The 15,248-nt window shown below is 55.0% G+C and overlaps 1 protein-coding gene across 1 annotated transcript; it reads left to right on the top strand.

Moving 5' to 3' along the window:
• Positions 1 to 798: 798 nt before the first annotated feature.
• Positions 799 to 12,915, top strand: Sh3bp5l (SH3 binding domain protein 5 like). Its single transcript, XM_046453900.2, has 7 exons — positions 799 to 897; positions 1,349 to 1,939; positions 6,370 to 6,432; positions 6,588 to 6,716; positions 9,140 to 9,301; positions 10,448 to 10,621; positions 11,112 to 12,915. Exons 2-7 carry the CDS (start codon positions 1,754 to 1,756, stop codon positions 11,577 to 11,579), a joined length of 1,182 nt encoding a protein of 393 aa, XP_046309856.1. The 5' UTR covers positions 799 to 897; positions 1,349 to 1,753; the 3' UTR covers positions 11,580 to 12,915.
• The last annotated feature ends 2,333 nt before the right edge of the window (positions 12,916 to 15,248 follow it).

The raw sequence follows: 15,248 nt of genomic DNA, 5'->3' as shown, positions 1-15,248 counted from the left end.
TGGACACGCTGGAACATTTCCCTACAAACAGGGCAGGGGCTCTGCTGTCCCCGACTGTCGGAAGTCACTGGCGACACCTCCGTTCGGCGGCGCTCAGGTTGGACAGGCTCCTCGGGGAAGAGGAAGGACTTGGTTGACTTGTGGGCGCCCCGCCCAGAGCGCGCGAGGGGCCTGCTCCTCCGCCCAGGGACCAGCCGCAGGGGCGCGGGGGCTCCGCGCCAAAGCCGAGCCCCGCTCGCGAAGCTCTTAGGCGGCGGCCTCCAAAACAGACCTGCACTTCGCCGCCGTCCGCCAGGCTGCCATTGCTCACGGTCCCATTGACGCCCCTGCAGCGAGAAAAATCCCGCCCGGAAGAAGACCTCCCAGTCAACCGCAGCCCCCGAACCTCAGCGGCCCCTATGGCCGCAGCCGGAAGTTCCCGGACCCACGTACGCCGTCGCTCCCGCCCTTCCGGGCGGGGCCGGAAGTGGCTTTCCCAGAGTTGCCGTCCAAGATCCGTAAAGCAAGATGGCAGCGCACACTCTGCGGACACTTACGGGCCTCCTGTTTCTGGCCTTTCTCTATTCACAAGGGACCTTGGGTTTCCATTACCCACTCTATTTTCCTTTAGAAAAGCACGCTCACGTCTGGCTTCCACTCAGTCTTGGCGGAGAACGAGCTGGAAGCCGGGAGGCGAGGCTGAACCCTACGAGGCACCATGCTGTACGGAACCGAAGGCCGAGGAATTCGCGCTCGGCCGGGCAGGCGAAGGAGAGTGGGAGGGAGGGCGTTGTTACCTGCTGGCGCATTTCCGCTTCCGCCAGGCCCCGTCGTTTTGGTTGGACCGGCTTGTTGCGGGGAGGGAGGGGGAAGGTTGTTTGCTGCCTGGGAGCTCTGCGCAAGGGAAGGTAAACTGAGGTAAGGCTGTGCCTTAAGGGAAGCTTTTGTGCCTGGATATGAAGATGGCTGGAGCATGGTCCTCGGGGTTGCAGAACGATGTAGGGTTGGAGACGGGAGGCTCGTGTTCCGCAGGGTTGGAGAGAGGAGAGGAGGTGGGGCCAGGCTGGGGGTAACAGGGTGAATTGCACAGCTGGAGGAGTGGGGTGGGGCGGGCGGAGGAGAGGGTGGGGGCTCGGAGGGAAGCCCCGAGGGCGCTGGTTGAGCTGGGGTGGGAGCTGGGACAGGGGTCAGAGTCGGACCTCAGTTCCTGGAGAGCTGAGGAAAGAAGTTGAAACTGGGGGTCCAAGCGGAATACAAGAGCGTGGAGAGACGAGAACGCAGTTGTAGGGAGGCTGGGAGGTAGACAGGGGCTGGTGGCCGAGGCCCTGATGCTGACATGGCCATACACTTGGCCTTGTTTCTCCTGCAGCTCCCCAGAGACGCCTCGAAGCCTTTGCTCCAGCCTAGCCTTCTCTCTCCAGCTGGCACTACAGCCTGGAGGCGCCTTCCTCCACCCTCCCGAATGGTGCTCCTCTTCGCTGGCCTCGGCCCAGGATCCAGGCCCCCTTTGCCCCCTGCCTTGGAGCTGTTGCTCCAGTTCCGTGTTGGTGGACTCCTGGTGGAGGGGAGAGAAGAACTTTTGCCCGGACGGGGTTTTAGTTCTAGGAATTTCAGCCTCTGAGTTTGAGGTTCTTCCTTTGCCCACTTTATCAGCCTTTTGAGAAGACAAACACTTCTCTTTGCCATCTAGAGCCCAGGAACCCTCAAACTGGGGCCCTGGTCCCAGCATGTCAGTCCTCTCTTGTGCATAGGGCTCTGCCCTCTCCAGGTCAGCATGGCTGAGTTCAGACAGGTTCCAGGGGGGCGGGAGACCCCACAGGGGGAGCTGCGGCCAGAGGTTGTAGAGGATGAAATTCCTGGGAGCCCAGTGGCGGAGGAGCCTGGAGGAGGAGGTGGAAGCAACAGCAATGAGTCCAAATTGTCCCCAAGAGAGGAGGAAGAACTGGATCCTAGAATACAGGTGAGAAGACTGAGTCTGGGGAGAGAAAGGACATCCAACCGGCAGTCCTCCTGAAGAACTGTCAGATGAACAAGAGCTTAGGTTTCTCTCCCCAGTATCCTGGGGCAGGAAAGAAAACAAGTTTGTCAACACAGCATTGTAATTTAGTGTGGCAAGTGCCAAGAGAGGTGTGTGTGATTGTGCACGCGCGTGCAGGGAAGGCCCTGAGTGCCAGGGTGTGTTGCTGAAAGCTTCCCTGCAGGAAGCCCAGGGTCAGGTTGGCCTTGGAAGCCAGAGGCACACTTTAGGTCAGCCAGAGTAGAACTGTTATGAGCGGAGGGGCCATTAGGGAGTGAGGGATCTTTCCTTCTTTCTACCTTTTTCAGCAGTGTCTCCCAGGAACATTCCCTTCTGTAGGCTGTGAGACCTTTCAAGTGTTAGGAAGGAGGCCCTGGGTTTGGGCCTAGAAAGTAATCTTCTGTGTTCAAGGCTTTCCATCAGCCATGGGCAGTCCATAATAACACGTTGCCGGCTCTCAGGTTGGGGGGTTTACCAGAGGAATGGAAGAGCAGTTTATTGCCTTGGGTGTTTACAGTCCAGCTGAGAGCAGACAGTGGGTGAGGAAGACTGGCCCCATGTGGAAGAGCTCCCTGGCCTCGGTTCTAGTGCTGGGTTGTAATGTTCAGGGCATTGGCTATGAAGGTCTTTCTGGAGAGTGCTTGGACAGGTGACAACCATGATGCTCCTTGTATTTGGGGCCTGATCTGCCATTTGGTCAGGTTGCATCGCCAAAGTTCTGGTATCAGAAAGTGACTCACCCTTCTCTAGTTGAGCAAGAGTGTCCCAGGCTTGAGTTCTTGGGTTTCTCTGTGAGCAGACCTTTATTGGATCACTGTAGTGAGTTGCTAAGAAATAGAATCTGGTCCTGGCATCCTATGGCCATTGTGGTTTGAGTTCCCAGGTTATGTGCGTGTGGGTGGCTCTTAGACTGTGCCTGTGTTTATGATGGAGCAGGGTGAGCCATTCATTTCTGCTGTGAGTGGGTAATTTATTTCTGTTGTGCCTCATGGACACTGCATTGAAAACAGCTTGAGTGTTCTTTCTAATTCTACTGATAATTTGTCCACTAAGGAAATAAGTTGTATTAACAGTGTTGGGCTATACTATGAGCTGTGGTTTTTAGGAAAATTGAGGCTCAGTTTCTTCATGTGTGAGGCAAGGGCTTGGTCTGGCTGACCTGCATGGCTCATGTTGGCTGTGCTTGGACACAGATGTACAGTCCTTTTCTTTTACAAATTCTTTTGTTTGTCTTTTGGTGAGAATTCGCAGTGGTGCTTTGGGACAGAGGTCTCTGTTCTTGAGGAGGGCCTCTGTCAGGCACTCTTCCTCCTGCTTCAGAGGGGTCTCTAGGAAGAGAATCCAGTGCTGTGGCTTCTCTGCTCTCCTGCTTCTGTGCATTTTCCAGTCTCTGCACAGGCAAAGGCACAGAATGAAGAGTCACACTTGCACCAGGCTGTCTGAAAAGGCGGCCGCAGCTTCTGAACATGCTATGTAAAAAATATTAATTAAAATTAAATAAAATAAAAAGTGATTCTTCCGACAGTGCTGTGCTGAAGGTGCAGACGCAGAGCACGTCCATGGTCACAGGCAGCTCTGCGAGGGTGGAGTGTCCTGAGGACACTGTGGAGCTTGCAGGCTCCATGAGGAGAAAAGGCCCCTGGCAGCCTCCCTCGTTTGAGGCCATGAGTGTGGCAGGCCATCATGCCAGCCTCAACAGGGGTTGGTGTCTTCTCACCCTGTGGGAGAAGCAGCCTGGTGTGAGGGACATCCTTCCTGGAACAGGAAGTGTCTTTTCAGCAGTGTCTCCCAGGAACATTCCCTTCTGTAGGCTGTGAGACATTTCAGCAGTGTCTCCCAGGAACATTCCCTTCTGTAGGCTGTGACCCTCCAGTGTTTGGGTCCCTCTTCTGGACATGGAGGAGTTTCGGGCCTGTGTCTTTCGAGGTCCATTTTAGTGTTGACAGTGACCAAGACCACGTCGCCTACTGATGTGTTTGGGTGCTTTAAATGGCTGTCCGTTTTTCTGGATTCTCATTGCATTGGATGGGGCTCCATCAGAACACACAAGGGAGCTTTCAAAATCACCTTTCCCTGACTTGCCAGTCATTTGGATTCTCACATGTGGGGTACAAAGTGACTCTAATGCACAGCCTGGGTGGAGTCCACTGCCACATGGATATCCCAGAGGGCCCGGTTTTTGCATTTTCCAAAGTTCCCAGAAATGGTTGTCCATGGGGTGAAGCCCTCAAGTGGACTGGGGCCCCTTGGCCACACATGCCTGCTGTCTGTGGGACCACACTGGAGGGTGGAAGGAGACTGGGTTGGCAGCTACCTGTGGTGTGCTTTCTCGCTCAGGAAAGGTCAGTGCTGCGTCCCTGTGTTGGGACTTCAGTGGAAAGTTCTCCAGCTTCCAGAGAGAGTGTTGCAGTGGGAGGAAGGGGAGAGGAGGGTGGTGCTGGGTGGGTCTGGGTCTCCCCTACGTTTTCCTCCATCTCCTCTGTGGTGGGCACATTCTTCTTTTGCCCCCCCCCCCCAAGACTCCTTGGAGTGACTTCGCAACGTGTGTCCTCATCTGGAAGTGTTGGTCTAGCTGGGGGAGCCGTGCCCGGGTTGTTTGAGTGTTTTTGACGGCTTGCACTAGGTGGGGCAGGAGCCTCTGTCCTGAGTGCCCATGTCTTTGACTCAGTGGCTTGGCATCCTGAGAGTGCAGCCAGTGTGCCCGGGAAGGTCACCCTCCCTGCTGGCTGCTGCTCACTGATGGATGAGGCACACTGACTCAGACTGTCCTCCCTGCGTTCCGTTCCGTTGGAGCTGAGAGCCAGGAGTGCTGGTGGAGCCAGCCAATGGCCTGTTGCCGATGGGCCAGGATAGTGCCTGGAGTGCTCGATGGCTTCCCGCTCAGCTTTGCTGTGTGTTTGCACCCCCTTTTCTCTCTCTGCAGGCCTCTCTGCTGCCTCTCCTGTCTGCTGGACCCCACAGGGCAGAGCTGAGCAAGTGGTGTGTTAGTTGTAGGAAGTGCCTTTGGGGTGCTGGTTCCTATGTAATGAAATGATGTCTACTTCTGCCACGGGCCGGTAGCAAGAGCCCTTGTCAGTTTTCCACCAGGGACAACTTAACACTGAGCCCTTCTCCTCATTGTCTGGGAGTTGGGGGTGGGGAGCACTCTGGGTCATGGAACCAGGTGGGGATCTGATCCTGGATCTTGCTTGGCTCAGGTGGGCACTGCAGGGTGAGCTTGGCCCGCCTCCCTCTTCTCTCCCTTGGAATAAAGGCTTACTGCATTCCTGAGGCCTGTTCTTTGCCTACCCAGTGGTGATCACAGCAGTCCTGTCTTTTCTGAGCCATTCGTGGAAGGACAGCCTCAGTCCCAGAGGATGGCCACAGTGTCAGGACAGTGAGATCAGACCCGACTCGGTCACCATCCCCCCTCATACAGGATGAGCTGGGGAGGAGCCTCACGCTGCAGCTGTCGAGGGAACTGGCCCCTCTCTCTGCGAGGCAGTCAGGAACCTGCTGGCCCACTGGGAAGGACCCTCTCCCACCCTCAGGGGCGTCGCCTTTCTAGGGCCCTTTGGGTGATTCCGTCAGCTCAGGGTGAGGTCCCTGTTAGGGAGGTGCTCTGTAATTAGAGCTGATGTTGCTCCCTAGGTGTCCTCTGCCTCCTCAGCCTGTCTGTTGGCTGCCCGTCCCGAGTGGCTTGTTCTGACACTGGGTTGTGGTTTACTTCCCCCTGTTAGACTTACACTATCAAATACAAGAGCCACATGCTACTGTCTGAAGTTGGGATGTGCCCTCAGGATCAAATGCAGTGGATTTTGAAAAGCATTTTTTAAAAAATGGTTCATATTTTAGGTTGATTGCATGTTGACATAACATTTTAGTATTTGGGGTTAAAAGCAGTGTGTCACCAATGGAGACATCCCCGTGGGGCATGTATTAATCTTATCCCCAAAGCTTGATTTCCTCTTTTTGTGTGTGTGTGTGTATGGGGGGGATGACCAGGGATTGACCTCAGGGCACTCAACCACTGAGCCACACTCCCAGCCCTATTTTGTATTTTATTTAGGGACAGGGACTCAGTGAGTTGCTTAGTGCCTTGCTTTTGCTGAGGTGGGGCTTTGAACTCCTGTCTCAGCCAGCCCCCTGAGCCTCAGGATTATAGGCATGCACCACAGCGCCCAGTGATTTCCTCCTCTTTAACTTGGGGGTTTACCAGGCCCACAGGTGGAGTTTCAAGGGTCGTGTTAGATGGTACCCAGTAGATGTCTGACAGGGACATGTTGGGACAGTCCCTCCTCCATGTCTTTCCCCTTCCCCGGCATCTGGCCTGCCTCTCCTGGCCCACTGGGTACTGTCTCTCTTCCCCTGCTCTAACCATGCTCTCTGTGCAGGAGGAACTGGAGCATCTAAACCAGGCCAGTGAGGAGATCAACCAGGTGGAGCTACAGCTGGATGTGAGTCTCTTTCTTCACACCCTTGGGCTGGTCTTCAGGGATGTCTCCATTGGTGTCTTGCCCAGATGGAGACAGTGAGAGGAATGGGTGTGTCTGAGGAACCAGAGGCCTGGGAGCCATGTGCATGCTCTTCCTCCGCCCTGTCCCTTTGCCAGGAGGCCAGGACCACCTATCGGAGGATCCTGCAGGAATCTGCAAGGAAGCTCAACACGCAGGGCTCCCACTTGGGGAGCTGTATTGAGAAGGCTCGGCCCTACTATGAAGCTCGGCGGCTGGCTAAGGAGGTAGGACTGCGTGAGCCTGGCCTGGACTCTGTGTCTGCACCCAGAGGGCAGAGCACTGGGGCAGACCTGGCTCTGCTTCAGATCAGCTCTGGGCCAAGAAGGCTCCTTCACCACTGTGGGCTAAGACCTAGAAAATAGGGGTAGGTGGGTGCATTTTGCTCTAGAAGCTGTTCAGCCTTGCTGCTGTTGATTTTATTTTATGTTTTGCATAGCTGGGATAGAACCAGGGCCTGGCTCATGCCCTCCCACTTAGCTGCCCCTCGACCGCCACCTGCTGCTAAGTACCTTCTGTGCATGAGGGCTCAGGCCCTAGGTGCATCTGATAGGGCCAACATCTTCCACTTCCTCTCTCTCCTCTTCCCTTTGGTTCTTGTCTTTTCTGTGTCTTTGCTTGACCATCCTTCTTACCCCCATCCATCTTTTTTCTTTGCACAGATAATGTGGATTCATCATTGGAAGACTGTAATAGAAACAAGAAAAATCCAAAATCTCTCCCAATTCTGTCATGCACTTTATACTCAGGATTTGTTTAATCCAGTGTGGGAAGGTGCTAGGCAAGGGGACAGCTGCCTTGAAAGAGTTCATGCCTTAGGAGTTGAGGAGGGGACCTGCCATGCCATGCAGGGCCACATGGGGGAGCACCAGGGTCATTGAGGCAGAGGTGATTGGGGAAGCCGAGCCCAGAGCCTCTGTTGTGGTTTTGTGGGAAGCAGCCGCTACAGCAGGGCAGGTGAGTCTGAGTGGGTTTCGGATTGGATGGTCTGCGTAATTCTGTCGAGCTCTGGGCTCTGAGGGTGGTCTCTCGTTGTCTGTAGCTGACCCTGTAGTGATGTAGGGCAGGGGAAGTATTGGCCTGAGTAAGAATTTGATAAAGGAGATGTCTGGTTGGGATCCGGGCCTTGGATTAGCTGGTTTACCTGTGAAGGATGTACACACACAGCAGCTAATCAGGTCCAGGCATTTTTATAGCCCTGGGAGGAGCAGTCCCCTCTTGTCCATCAAGACACCCCAATGCCAGATGATGGAGAAATATAGAAAATAAAAGGTATGAGTAATGCAGCACAGATAGCCACATATAACCACATGGGCTTTCTTTGTAGTCACTTTGGTGTATTTTCTGCCAAAGTAGGTTACACAATGTGTGCTGTTTTTGTCCTTTGTTTTACTTAGCTTTATGATATGGGCATGTGCTAGGCAATGCTCCACCACAGAGCCACATCCCCAGCCCCCGTGCCATCATCCTTTAAAGACGTAGGAATATTTTTTTGTTTTACTTGTTTAGTATGTTTTCTCTGAGAACTTGAGTTAACATTGTTTCCAGTTTTTTTGCTTGGTTAGTATAGGTTGAGTGTTCTTTTCCTGAGATGTTTAGGACCAGAGTGTTTCAGGTTTGTTCAGATTTTTGGAGTATTTGCATAGACATAATGAGATATCTTAGAGTTGGGGCCCAAGTCTAAACATGACAGTTATATTGTGACATAAACACCTGTGGACATTGCCTAAAGGTACTGGGGATTGAATCCAGGGCCTCACACATGCTAGGAAAGCTCTCTACCCCTGAGCTGCATCCCCAGCCATTTTTGTTTTTTATTTTGAGACAGGGTCTTGCTAAGTGCCCGGGCCGGCCTCCTGAGTAGCTGAGCTTAGGTATGTACCACCTCACCTGGTGTACCCAGGTGCTTTGGCAGTTCTGTGCCTGGACAGACAGGTGGTGTAACATCTTTCACTTGTGGCATTGTGCTGTTGCTTAGAAAGCTTCAGATTTGGGAACGTGGTGGGGTCTTGGACTTGAGTCAGGGATACTCAACCCACGTGATTGTGATGAATGTCTTGGGAAATTACGTCATTTGCTTCAGCTTGCTCCCAGGATGTGGAGTTGATCCTAGAGAGTGACTTTCTGTAAGACTCAATCCATGTTGCTAACTACCTTCCAACTGAAATGGTGTGGGTTTTCCCAGGGCAAAAGGCCAGCAGACTTTGAGTGATGGATTTCACAAGCCACCATCTATGGGCAGCGTCATTCCTTCTGGAGTTTTGGGTTTTTTTCCCCAGTACTAGGGATTGAGCCCAGGGTGCTTTAACCACTGAGCTTTCTCCTTGGGCCATTTCATTTTATGTCAGAGACAGGGTCTTGCTAAGTTGCCGAGGCTGGCCTAGAACCTGGGATCCTCCTGCCTAAGCTTTCGGTCTCTGGGATCACAGGTGTGTGCCACCATGCCTGGCTAGTAGCATTCATTTTAATATTCATTTCTATGTTTATTTCTTTCCTCATCCATTTCCTTATGATATGTTCCCCCATAGAATGCCACTTCAGTAGCATTTAACCTAACATTGCAAGTTGGTCTTTCTCCATCTTTCATCCTCAAGCCTGAGGTGGGTCCTCCTGTTGGGGGCTCCCTGTCCTGATGTCCATCTCCCCCCAGGCCCAGCAGGAGACACAGAAGGCAGCGCTGCGGTATGAGCGGGCTGTGAGCATGCACAATGCCGCCCGGGAGATGGTGTTTGTAGCCGAGCAGGGGGTCATGGCTGACAAGAACCGACTGGACCCCACGTGGCAGGAGATGCTCAACCATGCCACCTGCAAGGTGGGTGGATGTTGCCAGCAGGTCTCTGCACTTTCTAGTCCTTCCTTCACTGTCCCTTCATCCCCTTACCTCCTCATTTCTCCCTCTCTCCACCACTCCATCCTTCTCCGTTGACCTCTGGGGCTTCCTGTATGCCCTTCCCTCTGACTTAGAATGGCAGTGTATCAAGCTGTTGCCTCTGGGTGTGGGCTGACCCCAAGGTCTCACCCAGTGGGTGTCCTGGTCCAGCACTCACATCTCGTGAGGCTGAGCTCTGTGATACTTTTCTTCTGTTGCACAATGTGCAGTTTTGTTGCCATGTACCTTGATTTTTTCAGTGTGATTTATGTATCATTTCCAAGCTGCTGAAAGTAGACTGGGGACAGGAGGATCTCTGGCTGGGCTCCTTCTGACCTTAGGCTTATACAGGGCAAGCGCCAGCTCCTGGGAGTGGCAGTGTCGTGGTTCTTTAGCTGCTCCTTGCACAGAGGGCACAAGCTTTTGCTGTGGAGCTCACGCAGATGCAGGCACAGGGCACTGTGGGAGGGGCCATTGAAACTGCACCATGGGACATTAAGGGATGGTGGGCACCTTGGAGTCTGTGCTTGCCTGGAATATGGTATGATAGCCCTGCTGGACACCGTGGCCAAAGCTCTCCCCTACTCCTTGCTCACCTGTAGCTCTGGACTGCGTACACCTTGGGTGTGGAAGCCTGGAGAACCCCATACATAGCTGTGATTCCCCACAGGCTCCTCCTGTCCCTGACCCCTTGCCACAACTGTGGTGGCCGCGGGTGGACATTGTGCCCAGGACAGACATTTCTTCTGTGTTCCTGACTGAGATGGCTGTAGCGCCTTTCTTGGCGTTAGCAAAGCTGAGTGGCAAGTAGTGCAGGGACAACAGGCGGGACAGTGGGGGAGAGGTGGCTGCAGGGGCATGTGCTTGAAACCTGGTCCTTGAAGACCAGGAGATCAGGCAACAAGTGCAGAAAAGATGGAAAAGACGCTGTCCTTAGGCCAGTGGACCCACATTCCCCTGCGGACGGCTCTGCAGATCGGGGGCTTGCTGAGGCCTTCCCATGCAGGTTCCCTTGAGCTTGGGCATGTGCCAGGGACTGAAGCGTGTTTTCCAGCTCAGTAACGCATGTCCCTTCCTCACACCGGCCAGGTGAACGAGGCAGAGGAGGAGCGGCTTCGAGGCGAGCGGGAGCATCAGCGAGTGACGCGGCTGTGCCAGCAGGCTGAGGCCCGCGTGCAGGCTCTGCAGAAGACCCTCCGGCGAGCCATCGGCAAGAGCCGCCCCTACTTCGAGCTCAAGGCGCAGTTCAGCCAGATCCTGGAGGTAGCTGGAGCGCAGGGGGGTATGGGCAGGTGGGAGTGTGGGAGGAGGAGGGGCTGCACAGAAAGTGAGGGCAGGTCAAGGGATGCCACCTGCCGGGTGAAGCACAAGTGCTAGAGTGACCCTATAGGAGAAGGGTGGATGGGGCTTGTCCTGGCAGAGAAACTGGTTGAAGAAGGGAGGTCAGTAGGAAGAAGAATTGGTGAAAGCCCTGGGATGGGGAAGAGGACCAGAGGGCAGGGGGCCTCTGGTGGGGACTGAGAGCTGGGAGGACAGCCCCAGAAGGCAGAGTGGGCCTGGAGCAGGGCAGGACCCCCGGGATGGAAGGACCAACCAGAGGAGGCACACAGGGATGGTGCTGCAGGTCTGCTCTGTACCCAGCACTGCCAGGCCTCCAGGATAGGAGGCCATGGCCTAGATGCAGAGTGCCAAGTGGGGCCGAGTGATGTCCCATGCTTACCTGTCTTGCCCTCACCTGTCTTGCCCTCTGCAGGAGCACAAGGCTAAGGTGACAGAACTGGAGCAGCAGGTAGCACAGGCGAAGACCCGCTACTCAGTCGCTCTGCGCAACCTGGAGCAGATCAGCGAGCAAATTCACGCGCGGCGCCGGGGCCTGCCTGCCCACCCCCCAGGTCCACGGCGCTCCTCCCCTGTGGGGGCTGAGGCTGGGCCTGAAAGCCTGGATGACGGGGACAGTGGCATTGAGGGTGCTGAAGGTGGGGGGCTGGAGGAGGGCGGCGGCCTAGGGCCTGGACCTGGCGCGGACACAGACACACTGAGCCTGCTGAGCCTGCGCACCGTGGCCTCCGACCTGCAGAAGTGCGACTCGGTGGAGCACCTGAGGGGCCTCTCGGACCATGCCAGTCTAGACGGCCAAGAGCTGGGACCCCGGAGTGGGGGACGCCGGGGCAGTGACGGTGGGGCCCGAGGGGGCCGCCACCAGCGCAGTGTCAGCCTGTAGCACGCTAGCTGGGGCTTTGGGCTTGTCTCCCACTGTAGTCTCATCAGGGCCCTTGGGCTTCTTCCTGCCCCTCAGATCCCATCTTTCCCCTGGAGGCCAGCTGTGTCAGCCCTCTGCCTGCCCTGCCTCCTTGGCCTCCCCTGCCCCTTCAGGAGGCAGTCCTGCAGGGCCTCTTCAGAAGGCTGCTCTCTGTACTCATCTCCTTCCCCTTACCCCTCTGAGACCCTTGACTTCCCACCTTCTGACTTCTTTCCTTCCTGGTCTAGCTTTGCCCCTCAGGGAACTTGGTCTAGAACACCTGGGAAGCTCATCAGAGGAAATGAGTACCCTAACCAGAGGGGTGCAAGGGGCTGCTGCTCCCCACCCACCCCAAGGCGGCTCCCAGGGTGCCCTAGCTATGCTGCTGAGTCCTGCCGGCCATGTGCCCCGCCCTTCTGTCCTAGCCTGCCTGTGTATGATTGGTGACCTTTCACCTCTGGAGACACCACCACCCTCAGTGTGCCCTTTTGTGAACTGAGCTGCTGTTATATGTGCCCTGTAGCAGAACTTGCCAGATGGAAGGGAGCCTGACCCCATTATCAGCATAGGGAATGTCATTCTGGACTGGCTCTGTATATGTGGTGTTTCTCCAGCTGGGCTGTCCTCAACCTTGCCCAGGTGCTAGTGGGTCCCTGAGGGGTCCATGTGGGAGGCTGATGCGGTCCCCACCCCTTGCTCTTGCAGTGGAGCTGGGCCAGTGTTTTGAGTGGGTGCTGCTGAACTGCATCTCAGCACCCTCCTGTGGGTGGCGTTAGGGAATTGGTGCTCAATTGCTCTCCCTTGCTTTCCCTACTGCACGGTCCCTGGGGAGTGCTTAGGCTAGCCTGTCAAGCCTTGCCTGCCATGATGGGGGGAGTCCCCTGGCTGAGGGTCCCAGCCTTCCTCGGGGAGTTGCTCCAGGGGTGGTGCTCCCAGTGTGTGTAGGGAAGCCAAACAGATCTGGGTGCCTTGGGAGAGCTGGTCCTGCCGTGTCACCCCAAAAGGACAGGGAGCTCTTTCCCAGCCTGGGTGCTGCTGCAGCACTTGGAGGAGGGGTGGGCCTTTCTGCACAGGCCTCTCCTGCGCTCAGGTTGGAGGAGGAAGGTCACAATGAGAACCTTGGGGTTTGAGGTGGCCACTGGTGGGAAGGAGAATCAGGGGACATGGGTGTGCAACGATGAGAACCTCAAGGTTTGAGCTGGCCACGGATGGGGAGGGGGAGGGGAGACACGGGTGTGTGTGAGTGCATGTGTCAGTGTGAGTGTGGGAAAGGGACTGCCTTGGTTTTATTTAAATAAAATAGTTTATGTAACAGTAACGTTTACTGTTGGTGTTAGAGGGAGGAAGAGAAAGGGGCATGGAGGACCAGGTAGAGCAAGCTAGGCTGTGGCAGGAGAGGAGGGAGGCCACACAGGCGAGTGGGGATGACCTGAGGAGCCAGTGTCCTGAGGCCATGCTGTGGGGACCAGGACACCAGGGAGGGGCTTGGTCAGAGAAACCTGCAGGGTGGAGTAGGCACTGTGGGAACCAAGAGGTGAATGGGCCAGTGGGTGGGATCCTTTATCCAAAGGAAGCTGGTTCTCCTCTCCTGCAGCATTCAGAGCTGGCTCACAGTGGGGGTTATCTGTGTGTATCTGAAGTCACAGTTTAGGTGGGAGGGTGGGAAGCGCCTGAGAAACTTCTAGTGGCCTCCAGTTGGGGAGGAATGTGAACTGAGTAGCCCCAGAGGCCCAAGCAAAAGGCTGGTCTGGCTGCAGCCAGCTGGCTTGTGACGCTTCAGACCTGGATAGAGGCTGGCAGCCAAGGGAAGGAGACAGCTCTTGCCAGGGAGGGTGGCAAGTGGGGCCAGGAGCAGGCAGGTGAAGGCCAGGAGCTGGAGGGACACAGAAGAGCAGTGGGTGCATCAGGAGCCTCTGTACTGGGAAGTCACTGTGCTCCTTGACAGGGACTGCTGCTGGGTCTTGGAGACCACCTTTGCTGGCCTGGCAGGCAGGTGGGAAATGTTGCCTTTATCAATAGCAGTGCCTGGCTGTCTGGGTGAGCCAGCTTGGTTTCATTTATTTACTTATTTTGTAGTGCTAGTGATGGAACCCAGGGCCTTGCTCATTCTAGGCAAGTGCACTACCATTGGCTACACCCCAGCCCATGTGGGCTTTTTAAAAAATTGTGCATATTAGAGGCATATAACATCATGTCTTGATAAGCAGTGAAACAGTTACTAGAATGAAGTCTATTAGTATTTTCATCATTTTTTATAGTCGTCTAACCTCCTGTGGCAAGAACAGCTAAAGCCTCAACAAGTTTTAGTATATAATAGTGTGGTTATCAGTCACGCATGGGTTTTCTGAGATGGCACTAAGCTGTCTTGGAATGGGTCCTGTAAGGCTCCTTGGGGGAGGAGCACCAGAGTACTGTGCATGCCCTGCAGTTTCTCCCTGCAAGATCATTTGCCAGACCAAGTGAAGCCAGAATCAGACAGGCAGTCAGCATAGATTGGTAAATCATCCTGTCAGGTCGTATCAAGGAGGCCAATTTTGAGTGAGTCTGGGAAGTGGGAGACTGCCCACTGAGGGATTGAAATGTTAATTCCTTCAGAGCCCTTCCTCCACCCTTACGGAGAACCTGCCCCTGCTCCAAACTGTTGCCAAGGTAACCTGTCCCAGGAATTGCCCCTCCTTCCCGGTTTTTAATGTGTCCTGGGCTGCTCCATCCTGCCCTTCCCCCTTCAGCCCACCTGTGTCCTACCTTTGGCCCTCCCATCCAGCATTCCTGGGCCTAGTCACTTAAGCAGGAAGGAGAAAGATAAGGGGAAGAGGGCAGGAGAACAGAGGAAGCCTAGGACATATAAAAAGGGCAGAACACCTCGCTTCTGGGGATACTAGGATACTAGCTATAGCCCCCTTCTCCCTCTGAGAGGAAGAAGTCTAGGTTACCCCTGCTTCATATGCTTGCCTGGGCTGCTTCTCTAATGTTCAGACTTCGTCATGCGGGGAAGCAGGACTCAGGCAGGGTGGAGCAAGGCCAGGAGGTCAGAGCTGATAGTGGAAGAGGACAAGCCACAACCAGCAGTCTCCTCTAGTGCTGATAGGTGCTCATCGGGTGCATCTCATTACAGGCGCATGCCTCGTCCCCATTGCTGTGTCCTTCCACCGAGGGGCTGGCACTTCAGTCTCCCCTGGCCCAGCACAGACCTTGTACTTCACAGATCATGAGGGGCTTTTGCTCTTTGTGCCTCCCGAAGACCTACAGCACGTCTCTGGTACAGCAGTTGGGAGGGTAGGACCTCTTCACATCTCCAGTGGATGTCCCCTGGCTTCTACTCTGGTTTTTTGTCCCTATCCAATGGGACAGTGTAGGTCCGCAGAGTGTCCATCAAGGGGTGTTTTCAGCCAATTCTGTCAGCGGTTCTCAGTGGCCTTGTCCTCATAAAAAAGTTGCACCTCCCTCATCTGACAGGCCCACAAATTGCTCTGCTGTCTGTGGTGGATCCATCTCACTAGGGGAGGTGGCTTCTCCCATGTCACTGTCACATGCTGCTGGCAGGGGGCAGCAGCCACCTTAAGTTGGGAGGAGCTCAATGAATCTTTGATGCAGGGGATGAGGCTTGTAGTGTTTGTCCTGCAGACACGGAGGTCCTCCCTGTGCACAATA

Source organism: Marmota monax, unplaced genomic scaffold (genome assembly GCF_021218885.2).
Source record: "Marmota monax isolate L192 unplaced genomic scaffold, Marmota_monax_Labrador192_F-V1.1 WCK01_AAM20220418_F8-fsc00316, whole genome shotgun sequence".
NCBI lineage: Eukaryota > Metazoa > Chordata > Mammalia > Rodentia > Sciuridae > Marmota > Marmota monax.
This window is presented reverse-complemented; position numbering and strand designations above follow the sequence as displayed.